General features: G+C 42.0%; 2 protein-coding genes across 8 annotated transcripts in view; one reads left to right on the forward strand and one right to left on the reverse strand.

The window, feature by feature from the left end:
- Positions 1-54: 54 nt before the first annotated feature.
- LOC102784201 (poly(rC)-binding protein 2) lies at positions 55-14,162 on the forward strand. Of its 5 annotated transcripts, none has more exons than XM_087841055.1 (13): positions 55-292; positions 1,455-1,576; positions 2,768-2,791; positions 2,883-2,915; positions 3,029-3,145; positions 3,244-3,375; positions 3,492-3,620; positions 3,857-3,931; positions 5,862-5,903; positions 7,388-7,487; positions 7,960-8,012; positions 10,269-10,438; positions 11,050-13,660. In XM_087841055.1, the coding sequence occupies exons 2-13, from the start codon at positions 1,508-1,510 to the stop codon at positions 11,498-11,500; spliced, it is 1,395 nt and encodes a 464-aa protein (XP_087697181.1). In that variant the 5' UTR covers positions 55-292; positions 1,455-1,507; the 3' UTR covers positions 11,501-13,660. The 5 variants fall into 5 exon arrangements, with proteins under 5 accessions (XP_087697181.1, XP_006782795.1, XP_006782796.1 ...); XM_006782732.3 differs by lacking the exon at positions 11,050-13,660 and adding an exon at positions 13,668-14,162 and having other exon boundaries at positions 65-292; XM_006782733.3 differs by lacking the exon at positions 11,050-13,660 and adding an exon at positions 13,668-14,162 and having other exon boundaries at positions 66-292; positions 7,415-7,487.
- Positions 14,163-15,034: 872 nt separating this feature from the next.
- LOC102793411 (mitogen-activated protein kinase kinase kinase 12-like) overlaps positions 15,035-24,731 on the reverse strand; it is a 34,182-nt gene continuing 24,485 nt past the window's right edge. For all 3 annotated transcript variants that reach the window (XM_087841058.1, XM_087841056.1, XM_087841057.1), the window contains exons 8-14: positions 21,844-21,953; positions 20,427-20,543; positions 19,936-20,073; positions 19,142-19,850; positions 17,379-17,446; positions 16,977-17,277; positions 15,035-16,874 (exon numbers count right to left, since the gene is read on the reverse strand). In XM_087841058.1, the coding sequence (XP_087697184.1) occupies positions 16,788-16,874; positions 16,977-17,277; positions 17,379-17,446; positions 19,142-19,850; positions 19,936-20,073; positions 20,427-20,543; positions 21,844-21,953 (1,530 nt within the window). In that variant the 3' untranslated portion in view covers positions 15,035-16,787. The remainder of the gene's footprint in view (positions 16,875-16,976; positions 17,278-17,378; positions 17,447-19,141; positions 19,851-19,935; positions 20,074-20,426; positions 20,544-21,843; positions 21,954-24,731) is intronic.

Genomic DNA, 24,731 nt, shown 5'->3' on the forward strand with positions numbered 1-24,731 from the left:
TAACCTGCCATGTTGTTGCAAACTGTCCCACATTTTATTGGGGCGTGCTTTACGAAAAAAATAGGTCAGACTCGGGGAGGAGTCGGGGTTTGTGATGGGTGAAAGGGAAAAGTTCAGAGGTCACAATTTTGTTGTCTTTGTGTAAAGGAGTGGAGCTCGATCTCACATCACTCTTCCCTCTTCCCCGAGTCCTTTCTAAACTCTCCCCCGGGTTTCTACCCTCCCGAACCTCTCCCCTTCTACCCTTACAACCCCAACCCTCCCCCCGATCACCTATCAGCGCACGAGTCAGGTGAGTTTGATTTCGCTCTTTGCTCTTTTTATATTTGTTGTTATGATCAGAAGTCGCGGAAAGAAATCGCGCCCAGCAGTTAGCCGCGGTTCGCTCTGCGTGCTAACAGGCCGCGTGATGATGAGCACGCAGTCTCCGTGCTGACTGAGCTCAGTAGCTTGGCTAGCCAAGGGGGAAGTTTTATTTTAATGTCTCCTTTATGGGCATGTTTTGTCATCTTTATCGCCTGGACTTGATTTAAACTGGACCAATCTACCTCGCTATGAAAACCACCGATAACTAGCCAGCTGTTTGTAACGTTGACGAATTAAGCTAGCTAACTAGCTAGCTAAGTAACGCACGCATGCTCCATTCATTTTTCCAGCTCGACCACAATGCTAAGTGGCTAACAGGTTCACAACTAGTTTTTAATAGTTAAATGGTTTGAGTTTAACTAAAACAACACGGCCAAAGTGTGCCAGTAAATGTCTTGTTTTTTACACGGAAAATTGTTGTGTGCGTGTTTTATAAAATTTAGGTCCGGTTCGTGACGAGCGTGTCCGCATGTTTGTTGATAAACTTGCATAGCTAATGATTAAGGCATCGTTAGCGTATAAGCTATATGTGTTTTAGTTAACATCGATGTCTTTCCAGCGCCTGTTTAGAGTCCCATAAGCAGCATTCAGATAGTTGGAAGTAAATTCACCTACCCTGGAGAACCTAGTAAAAGTCCTTGGCCATATTTGTCTGATTCATCTTAGTACGCATCAGTATTCATAAGCATTAAGGTTAGCATATGCTATCTCCCAAATTTATTGTGGACTATTTTTTCGAATCCTCTAAAGTCAAGTGGAATTAGTCTTTTTTAAATGTCTGTTTTACTGTTTTATCAGGCCGTATTCATTCAGCCAACAGATGTGTGAAATTTCAATTTCAAAATTTAATGTTTTGAGTTGGTATAATTAGTAAGATAATTGCTTAGTAAGATGGGTGAATGGGATCTACGGGCCTTTTAAACACATTTTGAAATGTAACATTCAATAGCGAAATACTTGGTGTGCTTATTTACCAGCATCTTGGAACAGTATTTTAGATTATATTTGTCTCATTTAATGAATGGCGGCTCAGTCTTTCTACATCATATTTCTAGTTTAATGTGTGCATGTTTTTCTGTGTTCCTTAGATCCATCTCAGTGACCAAAGACTTCAGTTCTGTACTGACCTGCAGTTGCAGTCATGGACTCCGGTGTGATTGAAGGCGGGCTCAATGTCACCCTTACCATTAGGCTGCTCATGCATGGCAAGGTGAGGTCATCCATTGACAGCCTGTGTCTGCATTTGATAGTGTATGACGTTTTATTTATTAAAATGAAGCCTCTCCCTGAGATATACTGAAGGCAGGGACATTAGTAGGATGACTAGGGATATTGCCTCAGTGTTACAATCCCGTATACCAAAATAAGTGTTTTCACTTATGACTCAGCTTTAGTTTCTACCTTTAAAATCTCTTATTTAAGTGTTTGCTGAAATGATATTAAACAAATATATTCATGACATCACTGTCCAATGTAGTAAAATCTAAAATCGGTAAACAGAATATGCTAATTTCACTAATCCATCTGGCTTTATGACAGTGCAAAAGCCACACGTGGCATCTCTTGGGTCCCAGAGTAGCCTGTTTGTTTTAAATGGTGGTTTAAAATGTTGGTATGTCATGTCAACAAGGAAGACAAAAAGATTCTCCAAAAACTTTATGCTACACCATTTGTGTGTGTGTTTGCATTGGTATTTGGCTTGGCAAAGTGAAGGATTATGGATATGCCTATGCAGGCATGCTTGCTTGCAGTCCTTGAAGAACCAGCAGCATGTAGCGGGATGGTTGTGATGATATGCGTAGGTTGAACGTGTTATGTTCTGACTTGGGTCTTCTCCTGCAGGCTGAAAAAACCCAACGACAGCAGACACAAGAATAGCCCGCAGGCTGGTTGTTCCACATATTTTTAACACTGCCACCTGGTGACAGTAAACGCCTACAACATGTAGATGATGGTCTGCAAAGCTGCGCCTGTGCTCTGCATGGGGCCGACTCGCAGTCGGCTCCTTAACTTGTAGCATCTTACAGCAGCCTGGAGAAGTGTAAGAAACCCACAGATGCTGTGTGCTAGTTTGCCTCCTGGATCTCATTTGTTGAGTATGTGGAGACAAACCGGACATACAAATGTGGATGTTCATGATGGATCAGGCCAAATGTTCTAAAGACGATTAGATGAAGGAGCTTTAATGATCAGCAGGAGATTAATGAAAAATCTATTGTTATTTAATGACTGTGACAACTGAGGATTTAATAAAGGAATGAAAGTAATAACTTTTTGTGTCTCTAAATTTATTTATTTTTAATTCCCTGATAAGCTAAGCAAACCGTGTCTTGGGAGCTTTGAAACTTTGGTAATAAAAGGCAAATTCAAGCTAATAACATGTGATCTTTCCCTTTTTTAGGAAGTTGGAAGCATTATCGGGAAGGTAAGATGCTGTTTAAATGAACAGTTTTCAATTTCAGTCATCGAACATCTGTTTAAGTTATACTAAATTTGTCTTTATTGTCTCCAAATAGAAAGGTGAATCTGTGAAGAAGATGAGAGAAGAGGTGAGGTTTCCTTTGTTGTATATAGTAGCAAACAGTAATATGTCAAGTTATACTTACTAACAGGCTACAAAAGGCTCCAGATCACTCATTTTATTCTTTACTTTTCTTTGTAGAGCGGAGCTCGCATCAACATCTCAGAGGGCAATTGTCCTGAGAGGATCATTACATTGGCAGGTCCAACCACTGCCATATTTAAAGCATTCTCCATGATCATTGAAAAGTTGGAAGAGGTAGATTCCATTTTTTCCTGACCTCAGAGAGGAAAAAAGCGACGACTAGTCCGGTCAGAATGTGAATGAACCCAAATGTTTTGTTTTTTGTTGATCAGGATATCAGCAGCTCGATGACGAACAGCACAGCTACCAGCAAGCCCCCGGTCACCCTACGCATTGTGGTGCCTGCCAGCCAGTGTGGCTCGCTTATCGGAAAAGGTGGATGCAAGATCAAAGAAATTCGAGAGGTGTGCACTACAAAAACTGTATTCTCTTCAACCTCAGCCAACTGTCACCTTTCTGCTTTAGGTTCTAAGGCAACACTTGTCTCTGCATCTCACTTTCTTTCATTTGTGTATTTCAGTCAACCGGTGCTCAGGTACAAGTGGCTGGAGACATGCTCCCCAACTCCACGGAGCGTGCCATCACCATTGCTGGCACTCCCCAGTCGATAATTGAGTGTGTCAAGCAGATCTGTGTGGTCATGCTTGAGGTAAGCAGTGAAGCAGATGAAGTGGCTGTTCGTAGTCGTTTCAGATATACGATCTCTCGGCTTTTCAGCGGCTCAGATAAGAGTTTATGGTTTGAGCTGATATTATTGTATATATAAAAACACAGATACTGTTACACTGCAGCTGTGTTTAATCTGTATTAATGATTATATAAACAGATGTAAAACATGATAAAATGGATATCAGTGTATTAACAGATCCTTTGTCTTTTGTACAGTCTCCCCCTAAGGGGGTCACTATCCCCTACAGACCCAAGCCTTCAGGATCACCCGTCATCTTTGCAGGCGGACAGGTACATGCGATACTTTGGAGGAATCAGTAGATGCCAGAGTTCGGGGTTTTTTTGTGTGTGTGTGAGATATTGGACTATGGATTTTGTTACATACTTGGAAAACCTGATTTGTGATGAAAGGATACTTGAGTCAGAAGAAGATGATGAAAGGGGAAAGATCATGAAAGCAGGTAAAAGAGCAGCTCGGATGGCTTCAGGTTAGACAACGATATCTGTGCTAATTTTAAATTTTTTTTTAAAGCCATACACAGTAGACCTAGAATAAAAGATTTTTGTTTCAGAGCCTTGAATTTCCTCCCATTTCCATGGAGCTTTTCATTGTTTTGAGCATCAGGTTTCAGAAGTGAGGTGGCCTATTTCCTACTAATGTTGGTCTGAACTAGGGCTGGGCGATATGGCCTAAAATTCATAACGCGATATAATTTGAAGCACGTGCGGTAACGATATATATCACGATATATTCTTTTCTTCTGTATAACGTATTTTCCGCACTATAAGGCACACTTAAAATCCTTTAATTTTCTCAAAAATCGAGAGTGTGCCTTATGTATGAATTCTGGTTGTGCTTACTGACCTCGAACCGATTTGAGCAGAAATCTGTTAAAAAATGTTTTTAGGGACAAATGCAATCGCATAGCAGGATGGTATACACGGGCCAAACTTCAGTCAGGAGAACAACTGAGATTATTCATCCACAATACCAGGTTAGTTATTAATATACTGCAACAACATGGGAATAGAGCAGCTGCGAGAGAATTCAACATTAATGAATCAATGTTACGGAAGTGGAGGAAGCGCAGTTTTTGGTTTTCCCCATATTTCAAAAGTGCTTCATCTCTTTGCTATGACTGTCGCCTGCCATAATTTGCAGATGATAATGGTTTTAGCCGCTGCGATGCTTTCGACCAAAACAGGTGCAGCTTGATGACATCATCAACATGCGCTATCGCGATAGAGCGGTATAGTCAAAATCTCTATCGTTGGCCAAATTTATATCGTTTATATCGCCCACCCCTAGTCTGAACCAAAATGCTTTCTGGTGCTTGTTGGCCTAACATTAAAGCTCTTTTTATCCTTCTAAACACCTTTTTTTATTTCTTTTGATAAAACAAAATCTCTCCTTTGATTTTCTGTAATTCTCCTGTAACGCCTCTAAATATTTCTTTTTTTCTTAGAAATGTGGAGACTTTGGACAAGGAATCTATTTTGATCACTTTGATACTTATTTTAATATTATCCCTTTGGCTTTCCTTGACTTAATGCAAGCGATTTTATAGCATTTTCCTTGGTTTTTAGCTCTTGTTTGATGATGAAGATCTTGAAACAGAACACATTAAATCTTCTAGGTTTACTTATCGACCTGTTAGGTTGCAAAGCCTACTTTCTTCTTTCTCCTAATATTTATTCTGTACTCATTCCCAAAACCTGCTGGCTGAGTAGTACTGGGTCATAATTGTCCTACCATAATATGTAACATGCCTAAACAACACACATACGTGTTGTTAGTAACTGTGACTTTATGATGGGGAAGAGATATCGACGAGCTAATTAACCTTCCTGTCGTCAAAGTGCGACTGCAGTAGTTATATTTAGTTCCATCTCTACATGGATATGTGGAAATGAATGTTCATGATTTGTTTCACATTCAGCTGTGAGCAGGAACAGTCTGCGTGGACTGAAAAAGGAGGATTGCATTTAGCAGAAGGCTCAGAAAATTGGCTCTTTCCCACAGCAGACTCTGTGACAAGTTCCCAGATTGGGTTTGGCGACGCTAGACGATGAAAGGTTCTGTTGGCTTTTCAGGCCGCAAACGAGGCTTTGATGTGTTTTGAGAGAGATTTGTTTACCGAGAGTGTTGTTGCTGGAGAAATGAGCTGCCCGACAAAATCAGATGTGAGGCCTATGAAAGCTTTGTTTTCATTTGTTTCAGGCATATGCCGTACAAGGACAGCACGCAATTCCACAGCCAGATGTAAGTGCAGTAGATATATTTATATGACCCCACCCACCCATAATTACAACATGTACAGCTGCCCACCCCCACCACATTTTACAGCCTGTAATTGTAGCTGAACCTGCCCCTGTTTTATTTTACCTTACGCTGACATACTACTGTTAGTGTTATTCTATGTAGTTCATACATTCACTGGTGATTAGTTCTTTAGACAGACGTTTGTTTGTTGGTCCAGACTCTCCACTGTTCCATGAATTGTAAACTGTTCCTGCTGCTCACTTTTCTGTCTTTTCCCTTTTGTGCTGTCTTGTTTCACATGTCTGCTTCATTAATCTGTCCTAGATAAACGTGCTGTTCTCTCCTTCCTCCCCCTTCATAATTACTTTATACAATGGCCACTTGTCGCTTGATTCAATTAATCTTTCTCTCTCTTTTTTAATGAGTTCCATCAGGAGCATTGGATGTGATAGACTGTGTATAATTAGTCATACCTGCCACTGACTATTGGCATCAGCACAGGGAGGTACCAGCCAGAGACAAAATAAAGACTTGTAACAGTTATACAGTTTAATTATGCTTGATTATTTTTATTATTATAATTATAATGAGTTAGTCATTGCTCACTCTGGCAGTTTTGGCTCATACGCACATAATCGCTTCCTTAGACGTTCCTGTACAGCTGTAGTGGTGCTGCTGGTACAGGCACGATCTGATATCCTCGTGTTGGTGTTGTTCCCAGATCATCATACTAAAGGTTGTTCCAGGATCAACATTGCAAGTGACCAATCAGAATGTTGTGATGTCATACTTTTGCGACTTCGGGAAAAACCGGCGTAAAACAAAAAACTGTACTTAAGCTGCGAGAAACCGCCTTTGTCCGCCGATCAACGGACCCTAACCCTGACCCTTTAATAAACGCTAAGCAGAATTGATATTGTCCTTGCAACATTGGAATTTCATAAATGCACGAATGGGTTGGTGCACAAAAGAATAACGTCACAATAATGTGATTGGTCACTTTTTTTCATTTTTTTCATGATGATCTGGGAACAACACCAACACGACGATATCAGATCATCCCTGGTACAGAGTCATGCTAAGATTGTCAGTTTATGCTCAGGTGTGTACTGTTGCTGGTTAGGAAATCACCTGCATGTTGGGAACTTCCTCCCTTGTGTAGTGTGACTTTGTCCTGACCCTGAAGACTGCGAGAAAGCTTTACCAAGAGACGCAGCCTGCTCTTTGGAGGAATACCTATGCGGTACCCTACATAGACAAGCCATAATTCACATCGTCAGACACCAGTGAGCTATGTAGTAAACTTATGAAGGATTAGAGGTCCTCGCATCACAAAATTAAGCGATTTGTGTGAAATCTCCTTGTAATCTTTGTGTATCTGTCTATACTGATTGTGATTCTCGTTCTGTTTCCCCCCCCCCCTCCTCTTCCTGTGTTTTCCATTTCCTCCGTCTCTCTCCCTGCCTTCTCTCTCACTCTCACAGTCTTCCTCTGCTGCTATCTCTCCACAGCTCACCAAGCTTCACCAGCTGGCTATGCAGCAGAGCCCGTTCCCCATCGCACCGAGCAACCAGGGATTCACTGGTATGCAGCGCAGCAACGCCCACGGGCTTTGAATGCAACATTTTAACTGCTCGGTCTTTAAAATTCCCAGGTTTACAGACCAAACGCAGAACGTGACAAAACACACGTTCGCACATCCTGTACTGCTAAACTAGATGTAATGACAGCTGCTGGTGGCTGTGATGACACACTGAGGGCATTTCTCACATGTTTGCAGAGAAGCAGCTGACGTGTGGAAAGCCCCGTGTGGTCTTTTGTTATTTTCTAATCAAACATCTTAATTTTTTGCCTTTTTTAACAAATCGTTTCGATCTTGAGTCAGTGTGAGTTCTGTGTCAGTAACATTGTATAATTAGCTAATCAGTTCATTTCAAATTGATTTTGGTGACTTAAAAATGATCATAATTACAATTTTACCTGCTTTATACCTCATGTATCTTAAGTACCTTCTCTTTATGGTTCGTTTAAAGCACTTTCATGTTTTCTTTGTCAGGGATGGACGCTTCTGCTCAAACCAGTTCCCATGAGATGACCATTCCAAATGATGTAAGTCCTTCAGGAAGTGAATTTCATCCCAAACACTTAAAAATAACACTGCATGTTGGTCAGTGGAAGCATCATTGGTTGTGTCTGAAGACTAGAAAGACTTTTTCACACATTATCTTTAAATTTTTATTATTATTTTTCATTTCTCAAATGCAGTTAATGATCCTGCTCAGGCTCATTTTTACTGTTGTTAGGGCTGATGGCGTTGCCTGGGTAGTTCGGGCAGGGTTTGCATGTGACACCCACTTGCTGTGGGTTAGAAATCTGCATTTCATGTTATACTACGTCCACACGTACCCGGGTATTTTTGAAAACGCAGATTTTTCTATGTGTTTGCACCTTTCGTCCACACGTAAACAGCGTTTTTGGTCACTGAAAAATGAGATTTTTGAAAACTCAGTTTTTGCATTTACGTGTGGACGAGAAAAACGGAGAAAACGCAGCGTCAAAGGTGTGCGCATTTATTTGACGTCACACTGTGCGCCACGTTATTGTTTTGGTGAAATGAATTTCTACAATACTGTTACTGTTAATTGTTCTCTCTGCAGTGTTTAAATGCTTACATATACACACACAGTTACTGTCCCTCCACACATACGACTCGGTTCTGCTTCTATGCCCCAGCTTTGTTTACTTTTCCCACCGAGGCTTCTAGACTTCTGATTGGCCAACATTTCTGCACGGTTAGGAATATAGCGCCACCTGTTGCTTTGGCATGTTCCTAGCAGCGTTTTCCTTCATTTCTGCCTTTACGTGTGGACGGGATTATTTTTTAAAACGGAAACGGAAAATCTCCGTTTTCAAAAATACCCGTGTACGTGTGGACGTAACCTTAGATGTACCAGAAACCACCTGACCACCTGGACACAAAGTTTAAGAATTAGGAATTTTAGTCATGTGAACAAGGAGAATATCACAGGACTCTATGCTTTCCTGTGAAAACACCCTGACAGCTTCCATGGGAATTAAGAGGCTGAGGAGCAGCCAGTAGCTGATAATCAAAGCGTCAAGCATGAGTCTACCATGAACTCGTGTGAATACCGAAGTATTCTAGAGTCAAATGTTGAGGCCGTCTGTCTGACGGATAAAGCTTGGCCAGTAAATCTATAAGAAGAACGGCTGAAAAAGAAAAGAATTGGTGTGCAGTGGCTCAGAGTTGATCAACCTGTTGTGGCAGCACCTTAAGAAACTTAGGAATTGGCATAAACTTTGATTAACTGAAGCCAGGTTGTAAAAAAAGAGCAGGCCAAAAGGCACAGATGAAGTCATAAAGAGCGCGATCCAGGTTACTGCTGCTAAAAGTGGTTCTGTGAGCTACTGAGTCATCGGTTGTACTGGGGTTTTTTTTCCCCCCTCACAGGACTGCAAAGAGTACTTTGAAAACTATTTTCACATGACTCTGTATCTTTTGCTACCCCTGCATTGATTTAAATCACGCATTTATTACAGATTTAAATCCCACAGAATTAGTGGGGCACAGTGCTTCATCTGTGGAGGATTTTCTTGTTAGTCATGCTGTTTACTAGAGGTGGGAATCACCATACATCCCACGATACGATATTATCACAATACTTAACGCACGATACGATATTATTGCAATTTTTTAAAATATTTTGCGATATTCAGATTCTGTACATAAAGGTAAACTTTATCAATATTCATTTGATCTAATATCAAAGTCTCACACTCAGTCTTTCTCTCATTTCAGTTTTATTGTTGACAAACTGAACGGTTTGTATTACAGTCTAGTCCAACTTAACTGAACAACCATCTGGTACAATTATAGCTATTCTGAACTATGCAGTTTATGAAAACTATGCAGCCCCTTCAGCAACTGAAGAATTTGAAAGTAAATTAAAACAAAATATAATTTTGCATTAAATAAAAAAGTTTTAAACTTAATTAAAATAAAACGTGTCTTAAATTAAAATAAGTAAACTGTCATGTTTATTGCTGCCATAAAAAAAGTTAAACACATTTGGACAGTGAAGGAATGTCAGGATTCTTGCTCAGAAAAAGGATCAACATGCTCTGAAGTCAGAGCACAAAAACCTTTTTTGTAACAAAATATCGATTTCTGCTGTCCCTGTATCGATACATTATTAGCAAACAAAATATCACCATACTACACAGTATCGATTTTTCCCCACCCCTACTGTTTACGAGTGAGCAGGCCCTGCTTAGACGCACATACGCATAATCGCAGCGATCAGTCATCTTTATCTCTCTCTTTACTTTTTCTTTTTCCTCCACCAGCTTATTGGGTGCATCATCGGCCGCCAGGGAGCCAAGATCAACGAGATCAGGCAAATGTCAGGTGCCCAGATCAAGATTGCAAATCCAGTGGACGGATCGACCGACCGCCAGGTTACCATCACGGGCTCGCCCGCCAGCATTAGTCTGGCGGAGTACCTCATCAACGCCAGGTGAGATAATAAAGAAAAGAACTTTTAACTCCAGATGGGTAATCGATTCAGTCATGGGCTTAGTTTCAGTATAAGTCGACTTATTTGTCTGCACCGGGGTGGTTTACTTGAAATCGCAGGGGCTAGATGGGCGTGCCTGAAAGATTATTTTCTGTTTAAATGTAATCTTTCAGCACGTTTCACTCCACTAATGCCGCACAGCTGCAGTAATCCATGAACTGAAAAGCTTTATTTACTTTGTCGCACAGATAGCTCGACTGCATCCACCCTTAGTCTTTGTTTTTATGTGCAGATGATTGATTGTAGTGATTACTGGCTTTTCTTTTAACTCCTGCTAACCATCACTGTGGCGTTTGCTAGCTCTCTGTCAGTCTGCTCTTGTGTCTGTCCTCCCACACTGACCCATCACTAGATATGTTGTTTATTTTTCCTTGCTGATTTGTAACTGATGCTTTCTGTCTCGTGTTTTGGTCACATCCCTGAGTGATTTTCCCCCTACACCCTACCCCCATCCCTCCTCCTGCCCCTACCCCCCCACCCATTGCTCACCAGCCTGCCCTGTGACCCATCCCGACTGTGTTGTCCCTCTCTCCTTGTCTCTCTTTCTACAGTGTAGAGTCCTCTAAACCTCCTCCCTCCTCCTCCTTGAACCCTGAACAGACCAGCCTGTGCCCTCCCTCCACCTCTACTACTACTACTACTACCACCACTACTACTACTACCACCACCACCTCCTCTGCTGCTACCTCCTCCTTCTCTTCTTCCTCCTCCTCCTCTTCCTCCTGTGTGGTGCCCCCCACAGCCTCCATCCCTCTGTCCTTGTTGGCTCCAGGGCCGCCTCCTCCCTCCTCCTCTTCCTCCTCCTCTACCTCCTCCACCGATTCCCTGCTCCCCAGCTCTCCCGCCTGTGTGTCGAGTCTCCTCAGTCTCAAGCCCCTCCCTCTCCTGGCCCTCCATGTTGTCAGCGGGGCCAGTAACCCCGCCCACCCAATTCCCACCGAGCCCAAAATTGCCTCAGAGCTGGGCTCCAAGTCTAAAAGGCGAAGGCTCTCCCCTTACTAACCGAGGAAACATAAGTCATCTACTACTGAAGTACCGACAATGCTCCTTATTGTCCGTACCTGCACTTGCTTTTGTATCTGGCTGTGCCATGCCACGCTTACTACCGAACAGCCCATTGTTACAAAGCCCGAAAGATGGTCGACGACGCCATATTTCTAAAGATAGATAATCTGTAGCTTGACTTCACTCGTCTGCTAAAGAAACGACATGTTGAGTGCATTATATTTTTGAACAACTTTGAACTTAGCATGGACAGGGAATTATTTCACTGATTAACTGAAGCATTTCTCTCTTTGTGTAAGCTCTGCTCAGGTAGCGGCTCTCTTTAAGATGTCACATTGTATTTATGAGAAGTTTTCTTGTAGTGAATTTTAAGTGACTGTTGTTAGCTGTTGTAATGGATTGCATCTTGATGACTTTATTATTATTATTATTTTTGCTTATGTAAGAAGAAATTAATTCAAAGTACCCTCAGGTATCAAAGCCACCAAATCATCCTTTTGTCATGTTGGTACAAATACAAAAACGTCCATCTTTAGCTTAAAGCGGCTGATTTAGCAAATCATGAAAGGAATAATTTGATCTTTTAGGGAATATCTGGTCACCTTCTTGCAAAGAGTTGGATGAGAAGACCTCTAGCCCTCTCATTAATCTTGTATGAAGCAAACTCTGTAGCCAAGAGTTCCTTAGGCTATTTTATCTTATGGTAGAAATGACAAGCCCGACTCTACATAAACTGGTTTTTAAGAAAGGGAATTCACTAATATGTAAATATTAGTTTCATAGCTGTGATATTTGCAGACGAGGTGAGCACTGTGCAGTCATGAAGACGTGTAGTGAAGGTAGATGAGTTTAAATACCCGGGGTCGTCCATCCAAAGCAACAGACGAGGGAGGTGAAGAAGAGAGAGCAGGCGGGGTGGAGATGAGTGACGAAAGAATAGCAGCAAGCGTGAAAGCGAAGGGTTAGAAGGTGGCAGTGAGGCCTGCAGCGATGTATGGTTTGGAGATGTTGAAGATGGAGCTGCCATCAAAAGAGGGAGACTCCAACGAGGATTCATGGATGTAGTGAAGGATGACATGCAGAGGCGGTGAGGATCCCAGGGATAGGGTAAGATGGAGGCAGATGATCGATTGCATCCGAAAGAAGACTTTAGCTTCATAACGTGAAGCGTCACTGCTTTCCTTTGTCACACAGAGCTGTAAACGAGTCGCTTCGGGTTTTAGAACAATAAGGCATTAGGCAGTCTTTGATCTCGTTGGCTGGTCTGCAGACTCGGTCTTCGGGGGCAGCCGCAAATTATTCAGGGCTTCCGCTGTAGCCGCATGGGCCAGATAGCAGATAAGTTATCCGGTTCAGCATTTCCAGTTCTGTGCCTGGAATTGTTTACAAATGCAGATGCATTTTCGACTCCAGGCCTCGAGGGCCGGTGTCCTGCAGGTTTTAGATGCGTCCTTGATCCATCACAGCTGATTTAAATGGCTAAATTTCCTCCTCAATATTTCTTTAAGTTCTCCAAATGCCTGGTAATCAACTAATCATTTGACATTTTGACCTGCAGGACACCAGCTGTTAAGGCCTGGAGTTGACCTGAAGTTGAATTGGCTGTTTACATTACATTTTAGGAAAAGCAGTCCTCCTTTATCTCTTCATAGAGACTATTTGCATGCATCCACAGCCTGCGCAGAGTTTGTTTGGCTTGTGAAACGTGGGTTATGAGGGCATCTGGGTTTTCAGATAGTGCCCTTCATATATTCTTCACTGCGATGTGGCGGTTGCAGAGAGTCGGGCTTGCGGTTTCCTCTCGGTTGCAGTTTTTGTGCTGTGCAGAGTTTCATTTAACCTACAAGGGCCGTATCAAGTGGCACCAGAGTGAATCATCTCATCCAACTCTTGACCAGTTCTTTAACGCGGCTCCATTTGCAAACCAGTAAGTTTGATCAGCTGTTGGTTAAGAGACCCTCTCACTGGCAGCAGGAGCTCAAACTGAACATCGAATTTTTGTTTTTCTACGTTTAATCATAATTTTCCTGCTAAACGAATCCAGATTTTATCATAGTAATATATATAAATGTACATAATGATATTGTTGTTTATCTTGTCTGTCTGATTGCATGCCTTACTCTCTCCCTCCCTGCTCTCTGGGTGTCTCTGTCTGTTTCTCCAGGCTTTCCTCTGAGGCCACTGGACTGGCAGCCAACTGATAAGACACTGCATCTGCACTAAATCTCACTTTTATATCATCGGCTATGATTAAGCAGTCAATGCAACTATCCAAGTTAAGAGTTTATATATTATACTGCCTCTTCCTCATTTAAAAAAAATAACAAAAGCAAAAAAAATTATGTCAACCGCCACTGATTTGATCCGCTGAGTTCGTTATTTATTTTCGTTGTTTTGGTTTTAGTCATACGAAGCAAATGATTAGGTTTTAAATTCCCTTTTTGGAGTCCAGTCAGAGGTTTTAATGATTTGTTGTTTAGGCGTTTTTTCTTTTCTTGATGGATATCTCGCTCTTTCCATTTCTTTCTTTGCCATCACAGAGACATGAGTTGGAAAAACTCTGAATAGACATAGATTTAGTTCTGTACAGTCAGCTTTTTTTTTTCTTTAAAAAGGAAAAGACAAAAAAGGAAAAATAAAAAAGTATCAAAAATAAGAATAGAGTGACTGTTTTATTCTGTTTATATACGCCCCACTCCTTTTTTTTTTTTTTTCTCCTCCCCTCTCTGAGAGCCACCTGTCAGTTTGTCCATTTAATACTTGTACTTACTTGCTTCAAATATACACAGCATCCTCCCCCTTTGTCACCGTTTCAATTGAAGTGCTCGTAACATGGATTGCACTTGTGTCACTGACGAGAACACGTAGCTGTACATGCACCGTCACAAATTATATTTGGTTATTTAGTAAATGTTCTAACACTCAGATGAATTTATCCAGATAATTTAAAAGTGTGTACGCATGTCACGTTTATCCCTTTACATGTCATTCCTAAACCTTCCCGCTACTGTCCTGAGATCATGTGTTGATATTTTGCTGGGATGGGAGGTTTTGTTTTGTTTTTTGGGGATTTGGGGTCGGCTTTAGGGATCGAAAGCAGAGGGTTCCCCTCGCTTTTTTTTGTAAAGACTGATTATATACTAAAAGTTGAAATATTTGTTTTAAATGGAGGAAATATTTTTTTTCTTAACTACCAAAGTAGGGTGGTGGGAGGGGGGGGGGTGAACTCCTGGACACTGATCTGTTAAATGTAATGAGGCTAAGAAGTGAAATCACTGATGCTCTGGAAGTAGAAAGGGTTGTGAGTTAACACTAGTTTCCTGCTCTTTGCTCTGCTCAAGAATTTATTTTTTATTTGCAGGAAAGGAAAAACTTTTGTGCACGTTTATTTTTCTTTTCCTTTGAGACTGTAGACCTGGGTGCCACGTTGTTTAAAAAGAATACAGAAATAAAGATGTGAAATGCTTAAACCACAAACCCTCTCGCGAGTTTTGTCACCGTGTGAAAGGAGAGTGAAACCACACGTTTGGTTTACAAGTTTGAATTTATTTTTAACGGCATTTCATTTTGTTTCTTTTTTTAAATATAGTTACGATAATGCAGTATAAAAAGCCAACATTTAACAGGGTTGCTTTCGGTGAGCATCATGAGTACCTCCACGATTGGACAATAGAGGGCAGTAGTCTTGCTTTTTGGCAACATTTTAATCCTGCAGGAGGATTTCTAGCTTCAAACCTTGGGGGGCCACAATCTGTAAAATCTTTCTACAAATATAAACTGCAAAAGATAACCTGTCTCTTTCTTTCTTTGATGAACAAAATAAGCTGCCTTTTTGTAGTTTTAGCTTATAGAGTGTGACCTGATCAGTCGTGGATTCGTGGAGTAACGTGATGTGCTGTTGTACGGTCAGATTCAGGCGCACATTAGGGACATTTGCCAAGGAGAACAAACACAAACAAGGGTTTTAGGTGTCACAGTTTATGACGCAGCCCTTACAAGAGTGAAAAATAACCAGTGGATGGCGAAGTTTTCAGCCGGCGAGGCCAAATTAAGTAGGCGTGAAAATGGCAACGTCTGGGTCCAAAATGTTCACATTTAAAGAGATAAATGATGTTGAGATGAATCAGTTACTGGACACAAACGGGTTTTTGCATAAATGATTTTCGGCGTCTAAAATTACCAGGCTGTAGGATCTGTATTGGCGTTTCTTGTGCCTTCAGTTACTCGGCACTGGAGGGTAGAAATCTCTGCAGATGTTCTCATGTTGGAGCCAAGACACAGAGACGGCGTTTGACTTCAGTAAGGTGTCCCTACTATTTCACTCGCATGCTTTTTCTCAACGCTATAAACGGGGGAATATGTTTTAAAATGACCTTGCATTTTTAAATACAGTAAACACGTGCGATAAGTATTTTTTTTAAAAAGCTCATCTGTCCTAAAAGAACCCGGCTGTGAGACCAGAGCAGACATATTGCTTTTTCCTTGTTCACATGTTTGTTCCTCCTCTTCCTGTTCGGATGCTCGGACACGAACAGCAGCTACAGTACATTCTACTACCGAGAGCTTCAAATAAAATAGTTCCACCTAATTAGAAACATCAGCACCTTAAATTATACAATCTCACATTTTAAAAATTTGTTCATTTTACATCCCATATTTACACCGATATTAAAACCAGAAGTAGAAAATGGAAACGTAATCTATGACACGATTTATAAATAATGTAAACGACACAAAAAGATGTAAACATTGTTTTCTTTCTAATAAATTAAACAGTGCATACGTTGTTTTTTAAAGACAAAAAGTCTTAAATTAGATTTCATAAATTATAAGTAAAAGGAGCGACACTGGTCGTCTCCAGCGACGGTGACATTTAAATAGTTTCATGATCATTTTCATTAAGATAAAAATAAAAAAACGGACATGAATTATGATGGACACGAAAACAATATGACAACAGACGGTGCAGACGTCGCCTCTTTGATCGAAGCTTGTGTCGCTGAGGTGTCATTTGATGTGATTTCAGAGAACAAAAGGTGCCGTCAGCTCGGTTAGTGCCCCGATTCACTTTCACATCGCCGTGCTGCATTCATCTCCAAAGGAAATGCGACTTTCCTTTTTTTTTTTTTTTTGTTTCCTTAACCAGGATATGTGGTTAAGAACACATTGCTCAATTTCCCGCCTCTCTGCGATGTCCCTGATAATGACTCAGAGGTTCTAAGAGTGAAGGAGGTATTGAGAGGCCAGGCTGCAGGTGGTGCAGTGGGTTAGAGGTGTCCGGTTTTCACCAGTTGGTTGGAGGTTGACTGGGGTCTGCAGTGCACGAATGGTCCAGTTCTGCACTGTCACAGTCGGAGTCATCATACAGGCCCTGGTTCGGAGGAAAATCAGGAGTCAGAAAATGAACAGATTATAGAAAGAAAAGATGTCAGATATCAGACCTCTATACCACACTTCACTCTTTCTGCCTTACCTCATAATTGGGGTCATTTGAGGCGAGCTGCGTCTTGACTTGTTGCAGAATGGCTTCTTTTTCAGACAGACCGTCGGAGCCCAGCTGAGTCGGGTCAGACGGGTCAGCGGGAATCTCCGAGCCCTGAGACAGCAGGTCGTCGCTCTTGTCGTCCAGTCGCTCGTCTGTGTTGGTGCTGACCACGTCGGGCGTACCGCTGTGGGAGTGGTCAGTAGTGTTGCCCTCCTCACCGTCCGAAACCGACAGGTTCTCCGAGCTAAAGGTCGACAGGGACTGGCATTTGGTGATGCTCACAGGCCGCCTGGAAGGGTACGCAATATGAGAATACGCATTTTAATGAAAATCTGCAAGTATACAGATATTGATACACAACAAGCAGCGGTATGAAAATGCACTAAGTACCGTCTCCTCGGCAACTCCACTTCACTGTCCACTTCTCCTTCCTCCTCCTCTGATGACAGTCCACGTCTCTGTGGAGAAAAAGCATTTTCCAATTTTTTACTTTTTGCTAAGGTTTGAGATTTTTGTGTTTATCTAAATGAGTTGCACCTAATGGAAAGAAGGACGTTGCGCTCATTAATGAATATATCTAATCAGCCAATCCCATGGCAGCAGCTCAGGGCATTCGGGCCTGTCCAGATGACTTGCCGAAGTTCAAACAGCATCATGTGACTTAAGTGACATGGTTGTTGGTGCCACACGGGCTGATCTAAGTATTTCAGAAACTGCTGATTTACAGCAATTTTCCTGCACAACCATCTGTCTGCTTCAACCTGATAGGAAGGCAACAGTATCTCAAATATCCACTTGTTACAACCAAGCCATGCAGAAGAGCATCTCTGAATGCACACCACATCAATCCTGGAAGCAGAAGACCACACCACGTGCTAACTCCTGTCCACTGAGATCAGGAAGCTGAGGCTGTAATTTGCACACATTCACCAAAAATGAATTTAGTGTAAACAACATGAAAACTTGGATTCATCCCATCTTTACTGATCAAGCAAAAGCAGGATGGGGTGGGAGATATTTTCTGGGCACATATTGGACCCCTTGTACCAACTGAACATCGTTTCAAACCCACAGCATACCCGAGTATTGTTCCTGATCATGACCACATCCTCTGATGGCAAGCTCACGCACCATGTCACAAAGCTCAAATCATCTCAAACTGTTTTTTTGGACATAACAATGAGTTTTACTGTACTTAAATGGGCTCCACAGTCACCAGATCTCAATCTAATAGGTGATGAAAGGGGGGATTTGGGATGTGCAACTGATAAACCTGCAGTAATTGTGATGCTATCATGTCAATATGAACCAAATCTCTGATTAGTGTTTACAACACATTATTGAATGTATTGCAAAAGACAAAGAAACCTAATCCAAGACTAGAAAGATGTACCTAATAAAGTGTCTGGTGATTGTATTTTGAGCAAAGTAAGGGGAGATTTAAAAATTTAGAAATTTAAACCAACAGATATTAATGGGAAACCTCAAGTTTTTTCCCGATGTAGTGTTCATGTACATAAATTCAAGTTTTCGGTATTTAAACGCATCACTTTTCATCACTCAGTAAATCAGAAAATACTATACAGTGGTCCCATGTTTATCGTGGGAGTTACGTTCTTAAAATAATCCGCGATAAGTGAAATCCGCGAAGTAGCCAACTTTATATTTTTACAATGCTAGATGTTTTAAGGCTGTAAAACCCCTCACGACACACTTTATACACTTTTCTCAAACAGGCATAAACATTTTCACATTTTTCTCTCTTGTTTAAACACTTTTGTTGAGATTGTTGTGTTCGTTGGGAAGAAAACTTACAAACATGCAGTGCAGCACTTCAGAGTCACACTGCTAGCAATATACGATTTATGTAAATTTGACAAGGAGGCATGGCACGAGATTGACAGTGGTCTACAGCCAATCAGGATGCAGAATACAATGCGCTGTAAAAAAAAAAAAAAAAAAAAAGCATGCAAAATTGCACCAAAAAAAAAAAAATCGGCGAAACAGCGAGACCGCGAAAGGTGAACTCCTATAATTATAATTCTGAATAGATTAAAGAGCCCTGGTGTACGTCTATGCTGTTTAGGCTGAGATTTATGGCTCCGAGCTTCAGACAGAAATATGTTGACATACAAGCTGTATTAAATCCTCACCTGACTGCGTGTGACTGCTGCCCTGTAGAGCAGTGCTGAAGGCGTAAGCCGTTGACTTCTGGGCGAGCGTGTAATCACCGTCCCTTCCTCCTTCTCCTCACCTTCCTGGGTGACACGAGTGTTCCCGAGTGCGGACGCCCTGCCCGCCGCTGCTCCTCTGCCACAAGGGGAGTCAGGGCTACTGGAAAAAGGAATAGATGCCGCGTCTTCGCTCGGTGTATCGCTGCGTGGAGGCGTTCCTGCCAAGTCATCCCCGCCTACACCCACGTCATTACCCCGCTCTGGCCCATCGGTCCTTCTGCTCTCTTCCAGCCCAGCTGAGGCGCTCTGACTGCCCGCTCTGTCCAGCCCTGATCTCACCTGGCCTTTCCTCCGGCCCTCGACCTCCAGAGTGGTAGAAATAAGATCGGGGCTGGAGGAGGACATCTTTTTGAGTAGAAGGTCATGCTGTAAGCCCCTGAGGGCTGCGCTGGGGTCTAGACGGTGCTTGCTGGGAACAGACGAGGTTGCATTGATCATCGCTAAAGACGAGGACAGAGTGGCTTTCAGCTGAGCCAGGTCGCCACTGCTGCCTTTTCCAGCCTTTCTGTAGCGAGGTTTTCCTCGGCGTGAGCGGCCGGGGGAGGTAGAGCCCTTGTTGGGGATTGTGACCTGGGTCATGGACGAGTCCAGCTTAGGGAGGATGACCTCTGACTTTAGTAAATCTGGCCTGGAAAGGACAAACACAGATGAATGTTATTAGCAAATTATTGCTACATAAACTACAGGACAAGACATCGTCCTTGTCGCCTCACCTCTTGCTGTGCGAGGGCAGTTTCTGAGGTACATTACGTTTCTTCATGAGCTTCTCCATGGAATTGGAGGAGGCTGACTGTCTGGTACTGTGGTGCTTGAAGCAGCCTGGGTACTTCTTGTCCAGTGACTGCTCCCTCCTAATGTTTAAACACAAAGTCAATACCCGTTTAATGGATGTCACTGAGCATAAGAGAGCAGCCTACGACACGCAATAGCCTCGTATGACCATATATGTAATGGCCACTTATGTCACATTTCAGATTCACTTTTCCATCTTTTATTTCATTACTTCACCGATGCTGATGTATTAAAAAGCTTTTAGGGTATTTTAATAAGTGAAGCCATCAATTTCTTTATATATAATTACTTTATATTCAGTCTGTGCCCTCTACTTTAAAAAAAGATGGCCTTTTGTGTATCAGATTTTTTCTGATACAGCCTGTAGTCTGCAAAAAGAAACATTTAAGAACAATGCAGTTTGTCTTCATACTTAAGCAGCTCCTTCTCTTTGATCTCCAGCTGCAGCATGATAGCATTCAGTTCCATGTAGAGGTTATTGGCTCTCTCCAGCTTCCTCTCGTAGTGTTCTCGGATGTCCAGTGCATGTCTGCGAGGGGAAGAAAGTAGGGAAAGGCTATAAATAGGCGGATGATCTGATATCGTCGTGTTGGTGTTGTTCCCAGATCATCATGAAAATGTTGTTCCAGGTTCAACATTGCAAGTGACCAATCACATTATTGTGACGTTATTCTTTTGCGCACCAACCCATTCGTGCATTTATGAAATTCCAATGTTGCAAGGACAATATCAATTCTGCTTAGCCTTTATTAAAGGGTTAGGGTTAGGGTCCGTTGATCGGTGGACAAAGGCGGTTTCTTGCAGCTTAAGTACAGTTTTTTGTTTTACGCCGGTTTTTCCCGAAGTCGCAAAAGTATGACATCACAACATTCTGATTGGTCACTTGCAATGTTGATCCTGGAACAACCTTTAGTATGATGATCTGAGAACAACACCAACACGAGGATATCAGATCGTGCATAAATAGGCAATACTGATATTTACCTACTACACCTAGTATATAGAAACTCTGATTATTTACTCTACATTTTGCATTTACATTCTGTTTTCCATTAATCAACCTTTGCTGCTTTCAATGTCACTTCCACTTTAATACAGGCTGTGATGTTCACATAAATCCACTCTAGCATTAGTTCAGCCACTGAAATCAGCTAATACCCATCTCCACATTCAGTTGGCAAATATCATAGAGGGTGTAGTCTCACTTGTTAAGCCTCTGCAAGCCACTTTACAACCCACCTGAACCCCATGTAAGAGCCAAAGTCAATGTTTATGTTTTGCCTTTTTGTTATGGTGGCACAGGTGTATAGCTTTACCTGCGTCTCAGGTGATGGCATGTGGGTGTGGTCACAGTCTATTTACCTGATCTCGGTGTTCGCAGCAGGTGTTGTTGGGTGAGTGGTTTGTGGGCAAACTTTTGTGTTGACCGTCAGTTTTTTGGCACACCAGTTAATCCATGCGCTATTTGTAAATTGATTGAAAGCGCAAACGTTTGTTTTTGTTTTGTTCTTAAAATAAATGCGCAAAGTACAAGTACGACTCATTATGGATTATTGGAGGCGCGTCACAGGGACGCAACCAACTCAGCCGGCCGCGGCTTTATTTACGGATGAAAGTCGAAACACCCCAGCTCTTGCTTTTCTTGTTGTTTCTGAATTAAAGGCATATCTGCAGTCAGTAAAGTTCACTCTGTTCAGTTTCTACTGCTCTGTCTGTCTCCAGCTTTCCATGTGTTTACGCGAAAAACGGTGAAGTTGAAGCCCAGAGCTACACTGCCAAATATAAACTAATACAGACGATAATATCAATCTTACTGAGGGATATCTTACCTCAGTTCTTCCCTGCGCCGTTTTATCAGCTCCTCGTCCAGCCGGTGAAGACAGGTGCCCTCGGACTTAATCTTCTCAAAATGATGTCTCACCTCATCTCTCCACTCCGCCTGGCAGAACACACAAAACGCCACATATCCATCAGAACGGGTACAAGTGCAAGTGAACAGTTTATAACGTCCTTGTCAACCCGGTAAAATGTTGCACTTGCTATTAAATTTAAAATATACATGCATGTACAGACATTCAAAAACCCAGAGCCACCTTTATTATAGTCACCAGTGTAGATCAGAGGTCAGTAGCCTGTAGTAGAACAGTGTGGTGATCAAACATGCTTCATTGCACGTTCACATTTCTTTCTTTCTGTTTTTTTTAAACTCTTGCATTTATTCGATTCGCACACTTGGAAGATGAAACAGTTCCTGTTTGCCACGGAGAGAATTTATATGACTCAAGTTTATGAGTCATGAAAATGAGCTTAATGATTTCAATGCTATGAGTAAACCCAACCTTGATCTTCTACAAAAAACACTCATAATCTGCACAGCGACTCGTGTATATACTGAGACAAAATCCATTAGGCTGTCAGATGATAATCAGCACTCATGGAGCAAAACTGAACAAGAATTGACATGAAAGGCAAAAACCCCCCAAACCCCCCACAAAAAATGCAGTACACACTTTTTTTTGTACACAGTGCAGCATGACAGCTGTTATCTGATACCTGTCATATCAAGGGACAAGAGAAGTCAGATTTATGAGTGTGTGTGTACATGCACGTGCATGTGTGTGTATATCTGTGCATAAAGGATGCTCTTCTTATTAAGCTAATGGACTCTCTGCAGTCTCCTGTCTCCAGTCCCCCTCTTTCTCCTCTCTCTTTGCTCTCAGCTCCCTACCATTAAACCAATCAATACACTCCAGCAGCAAATACTTCTTTCTAACGTCACAAGAAAAATCCATTATGGGGCAGAGAGGGGAGAAACTGCAGAGGGCTGCAGTGGGGGGGAAGGGGGACGGGGAGAAATAAAGGATCAAGGATAAGTGGAGAAAATGAAAGAGGTTTATGTTTTGCACCATGAGATATAACCAGAGGGAGAAGCAGTGGATTACTCTAAATAGGGACAGAAAATCTTATTTATTTTGTGAGTCTGTGTGCACAAGCGTGTCTCATAATTATACATGCTTGAGTTATAAATGGATCCGCATGGCTGAGCAACAACATATCTTCCACACAATTATACATCTGTGATTCTCCTTCATCCAGTTTCCAATATGTTTGTCATATGCTTGCGTCTCCACGCGCACTCAGAGGCAGACACCCGGTGCTACTGAAGAAGACAGTAAAATGTTTTCTTTATTCCCCGTTACATGCGAGTCCTGATTTACGGTCAGAGACTGAGGAACTCGCAATAATATGTTGTGAATGAGAGGACAGGTGTTATTAGTGCTCCCATGTGTGCAGCTGCCTGCTCTGGCTGTAGTTACGCAGCACAATGGGAACAAATGGCACAAATGACTGTTAGCGATGCTGGCTAATGTTCGAACAGACATACAGAGCTCATATTCCCAATATTTATTTGTTTTAAAAATAAGCTACAAGGTCTGAATTTTACTGGGTGACCCCAACGTTGTGTAAACTGGCTCTGAAAAATAATGCTTAACAAAAAGGCCCGTCTCTGTGGTCTGGTTCATATTTCCTTGGGTCAATCTTATAACAATACACCTGTGAGCAGTGTTGGGAAGGTTACTTTTAAAATGTATTCCATTACAGAATACAGAATACATGCCCCAAAATGTATTCTGTAACGTATTCCGTTACGTTACTCAATGAGAGTAACGTATTCTGAATACTTTGGATTACTTAATATATTATCATGCTGTTTACAACTACATGAATGTACTATTGCTGTGATTTATTACTGTTACTGAAGGTCCGCGGCTCCGAACCATAGTAAAGGGACCTCTGGCTAATACGGTGGGTTCTGTGTTGGGCTTGTAGCCGAAAACTAGCTTTACTTTGTTGTCTGGGTCAACTTTGCTAGCGAGAGACAGAGAGAGGCGTTGAAAGGCTGCTCCAACGGAACTTATTGTTTTTGGAGGAAAACACGAACACGGTGTACAGTCGAGTCTTAATAGCTTACTTACAACTGGGCTCGTCAGGCACTCTTCTTGGCTGCAGTGGTTATTATTATATTTACATGCTTCCAGCTCCCGTTTTTGCTCGATGACAGCTCGTACTTTTCCTTTTTCTCCCTCCATCGCTCACAGACACATAACGGGTATGGCAGTCCATTCTCCCTGCAGCACGGACTACACTGCCTATGATGCTACATTCTTTAGAGCTATACCTGTAGCATTCCGCCTATTAGCTTAGCACAACAACAACAGGCGCTCTCTCACCCAGGAAACACGCAGAGAGAGAGCGTCACCCTGTAACCATGGCAACTGTAACGCTGGAACAACAGAACATAGCTGTCAAACAAAACCCAAACAGTCCTGACCCGCCACAATATGAAACAGGGAAGTACCGCCGTGTAATCCATTTATTTCAACAAAGTAACTGTATTCTAAATACCACCTTTTTAAACGGTAACTGTAACGGAATACAGTTACTCATATTTTGTATTTTAAATACGTAACGGCGGTACATGTATTCCGTTACTCCCCAACACTGCCTGTGAGTGCATTGAGAGAGAAGAGAGAGAAGCTAAAAAGAAACTTAAGAAAGCATGTGAGCATCTTCCATTCAGGTCAGATTGTCTGACGAGAATAATGAAACTATAAAAGGGCAAAAGAAGCTGTAGCTGACGCTGAAATGTTTGTGTGGGTTGCCATGACAACTCCAGAAGCGCGTCTGAGATCGTTATATTGTTTTCTATTTGTTT

The sequence above is a fragment of the Neolamprologus brichardi genome, chromosome 5, assembly GCF_056152115.1.
Source record: "Neolamprologus brichardi isolate AB-2024 chromosome 5, ASM5615211v1, whole genome shotgun sequence".
NCBI lineage: Eukaryota > Metazoa > Chordata > Actinopteri > Cichliformes > Cichlidae > Neolamprologus > Neolamprologus brichardi.

Excerpts from the sequence above, each read along its gene's own strand:
- LOC102784201 (XM_087841055.1), top strand. The coding sequence starts at position 1,508 with ATGGACTCCGGTGTGATTGAAGGCGGGCTCAATGTCACCCTTACCATT. Across the intron at positions 2,792-2,882 it reads TTGGAAGCATTATCGGGAAG|AAAGGTGAATCTGTGAAGAA; the intron begins GTAAGATGCTGT and ends GTCTCCAAATAG. Across the intron at positions 8,013-10,268 it reads AGATGACCATTCCAAATGAT|CTTATTGGGTGCATCATCGG; the intron begins GTAAGTCCTTCA and ends TTCCTCCACCAG.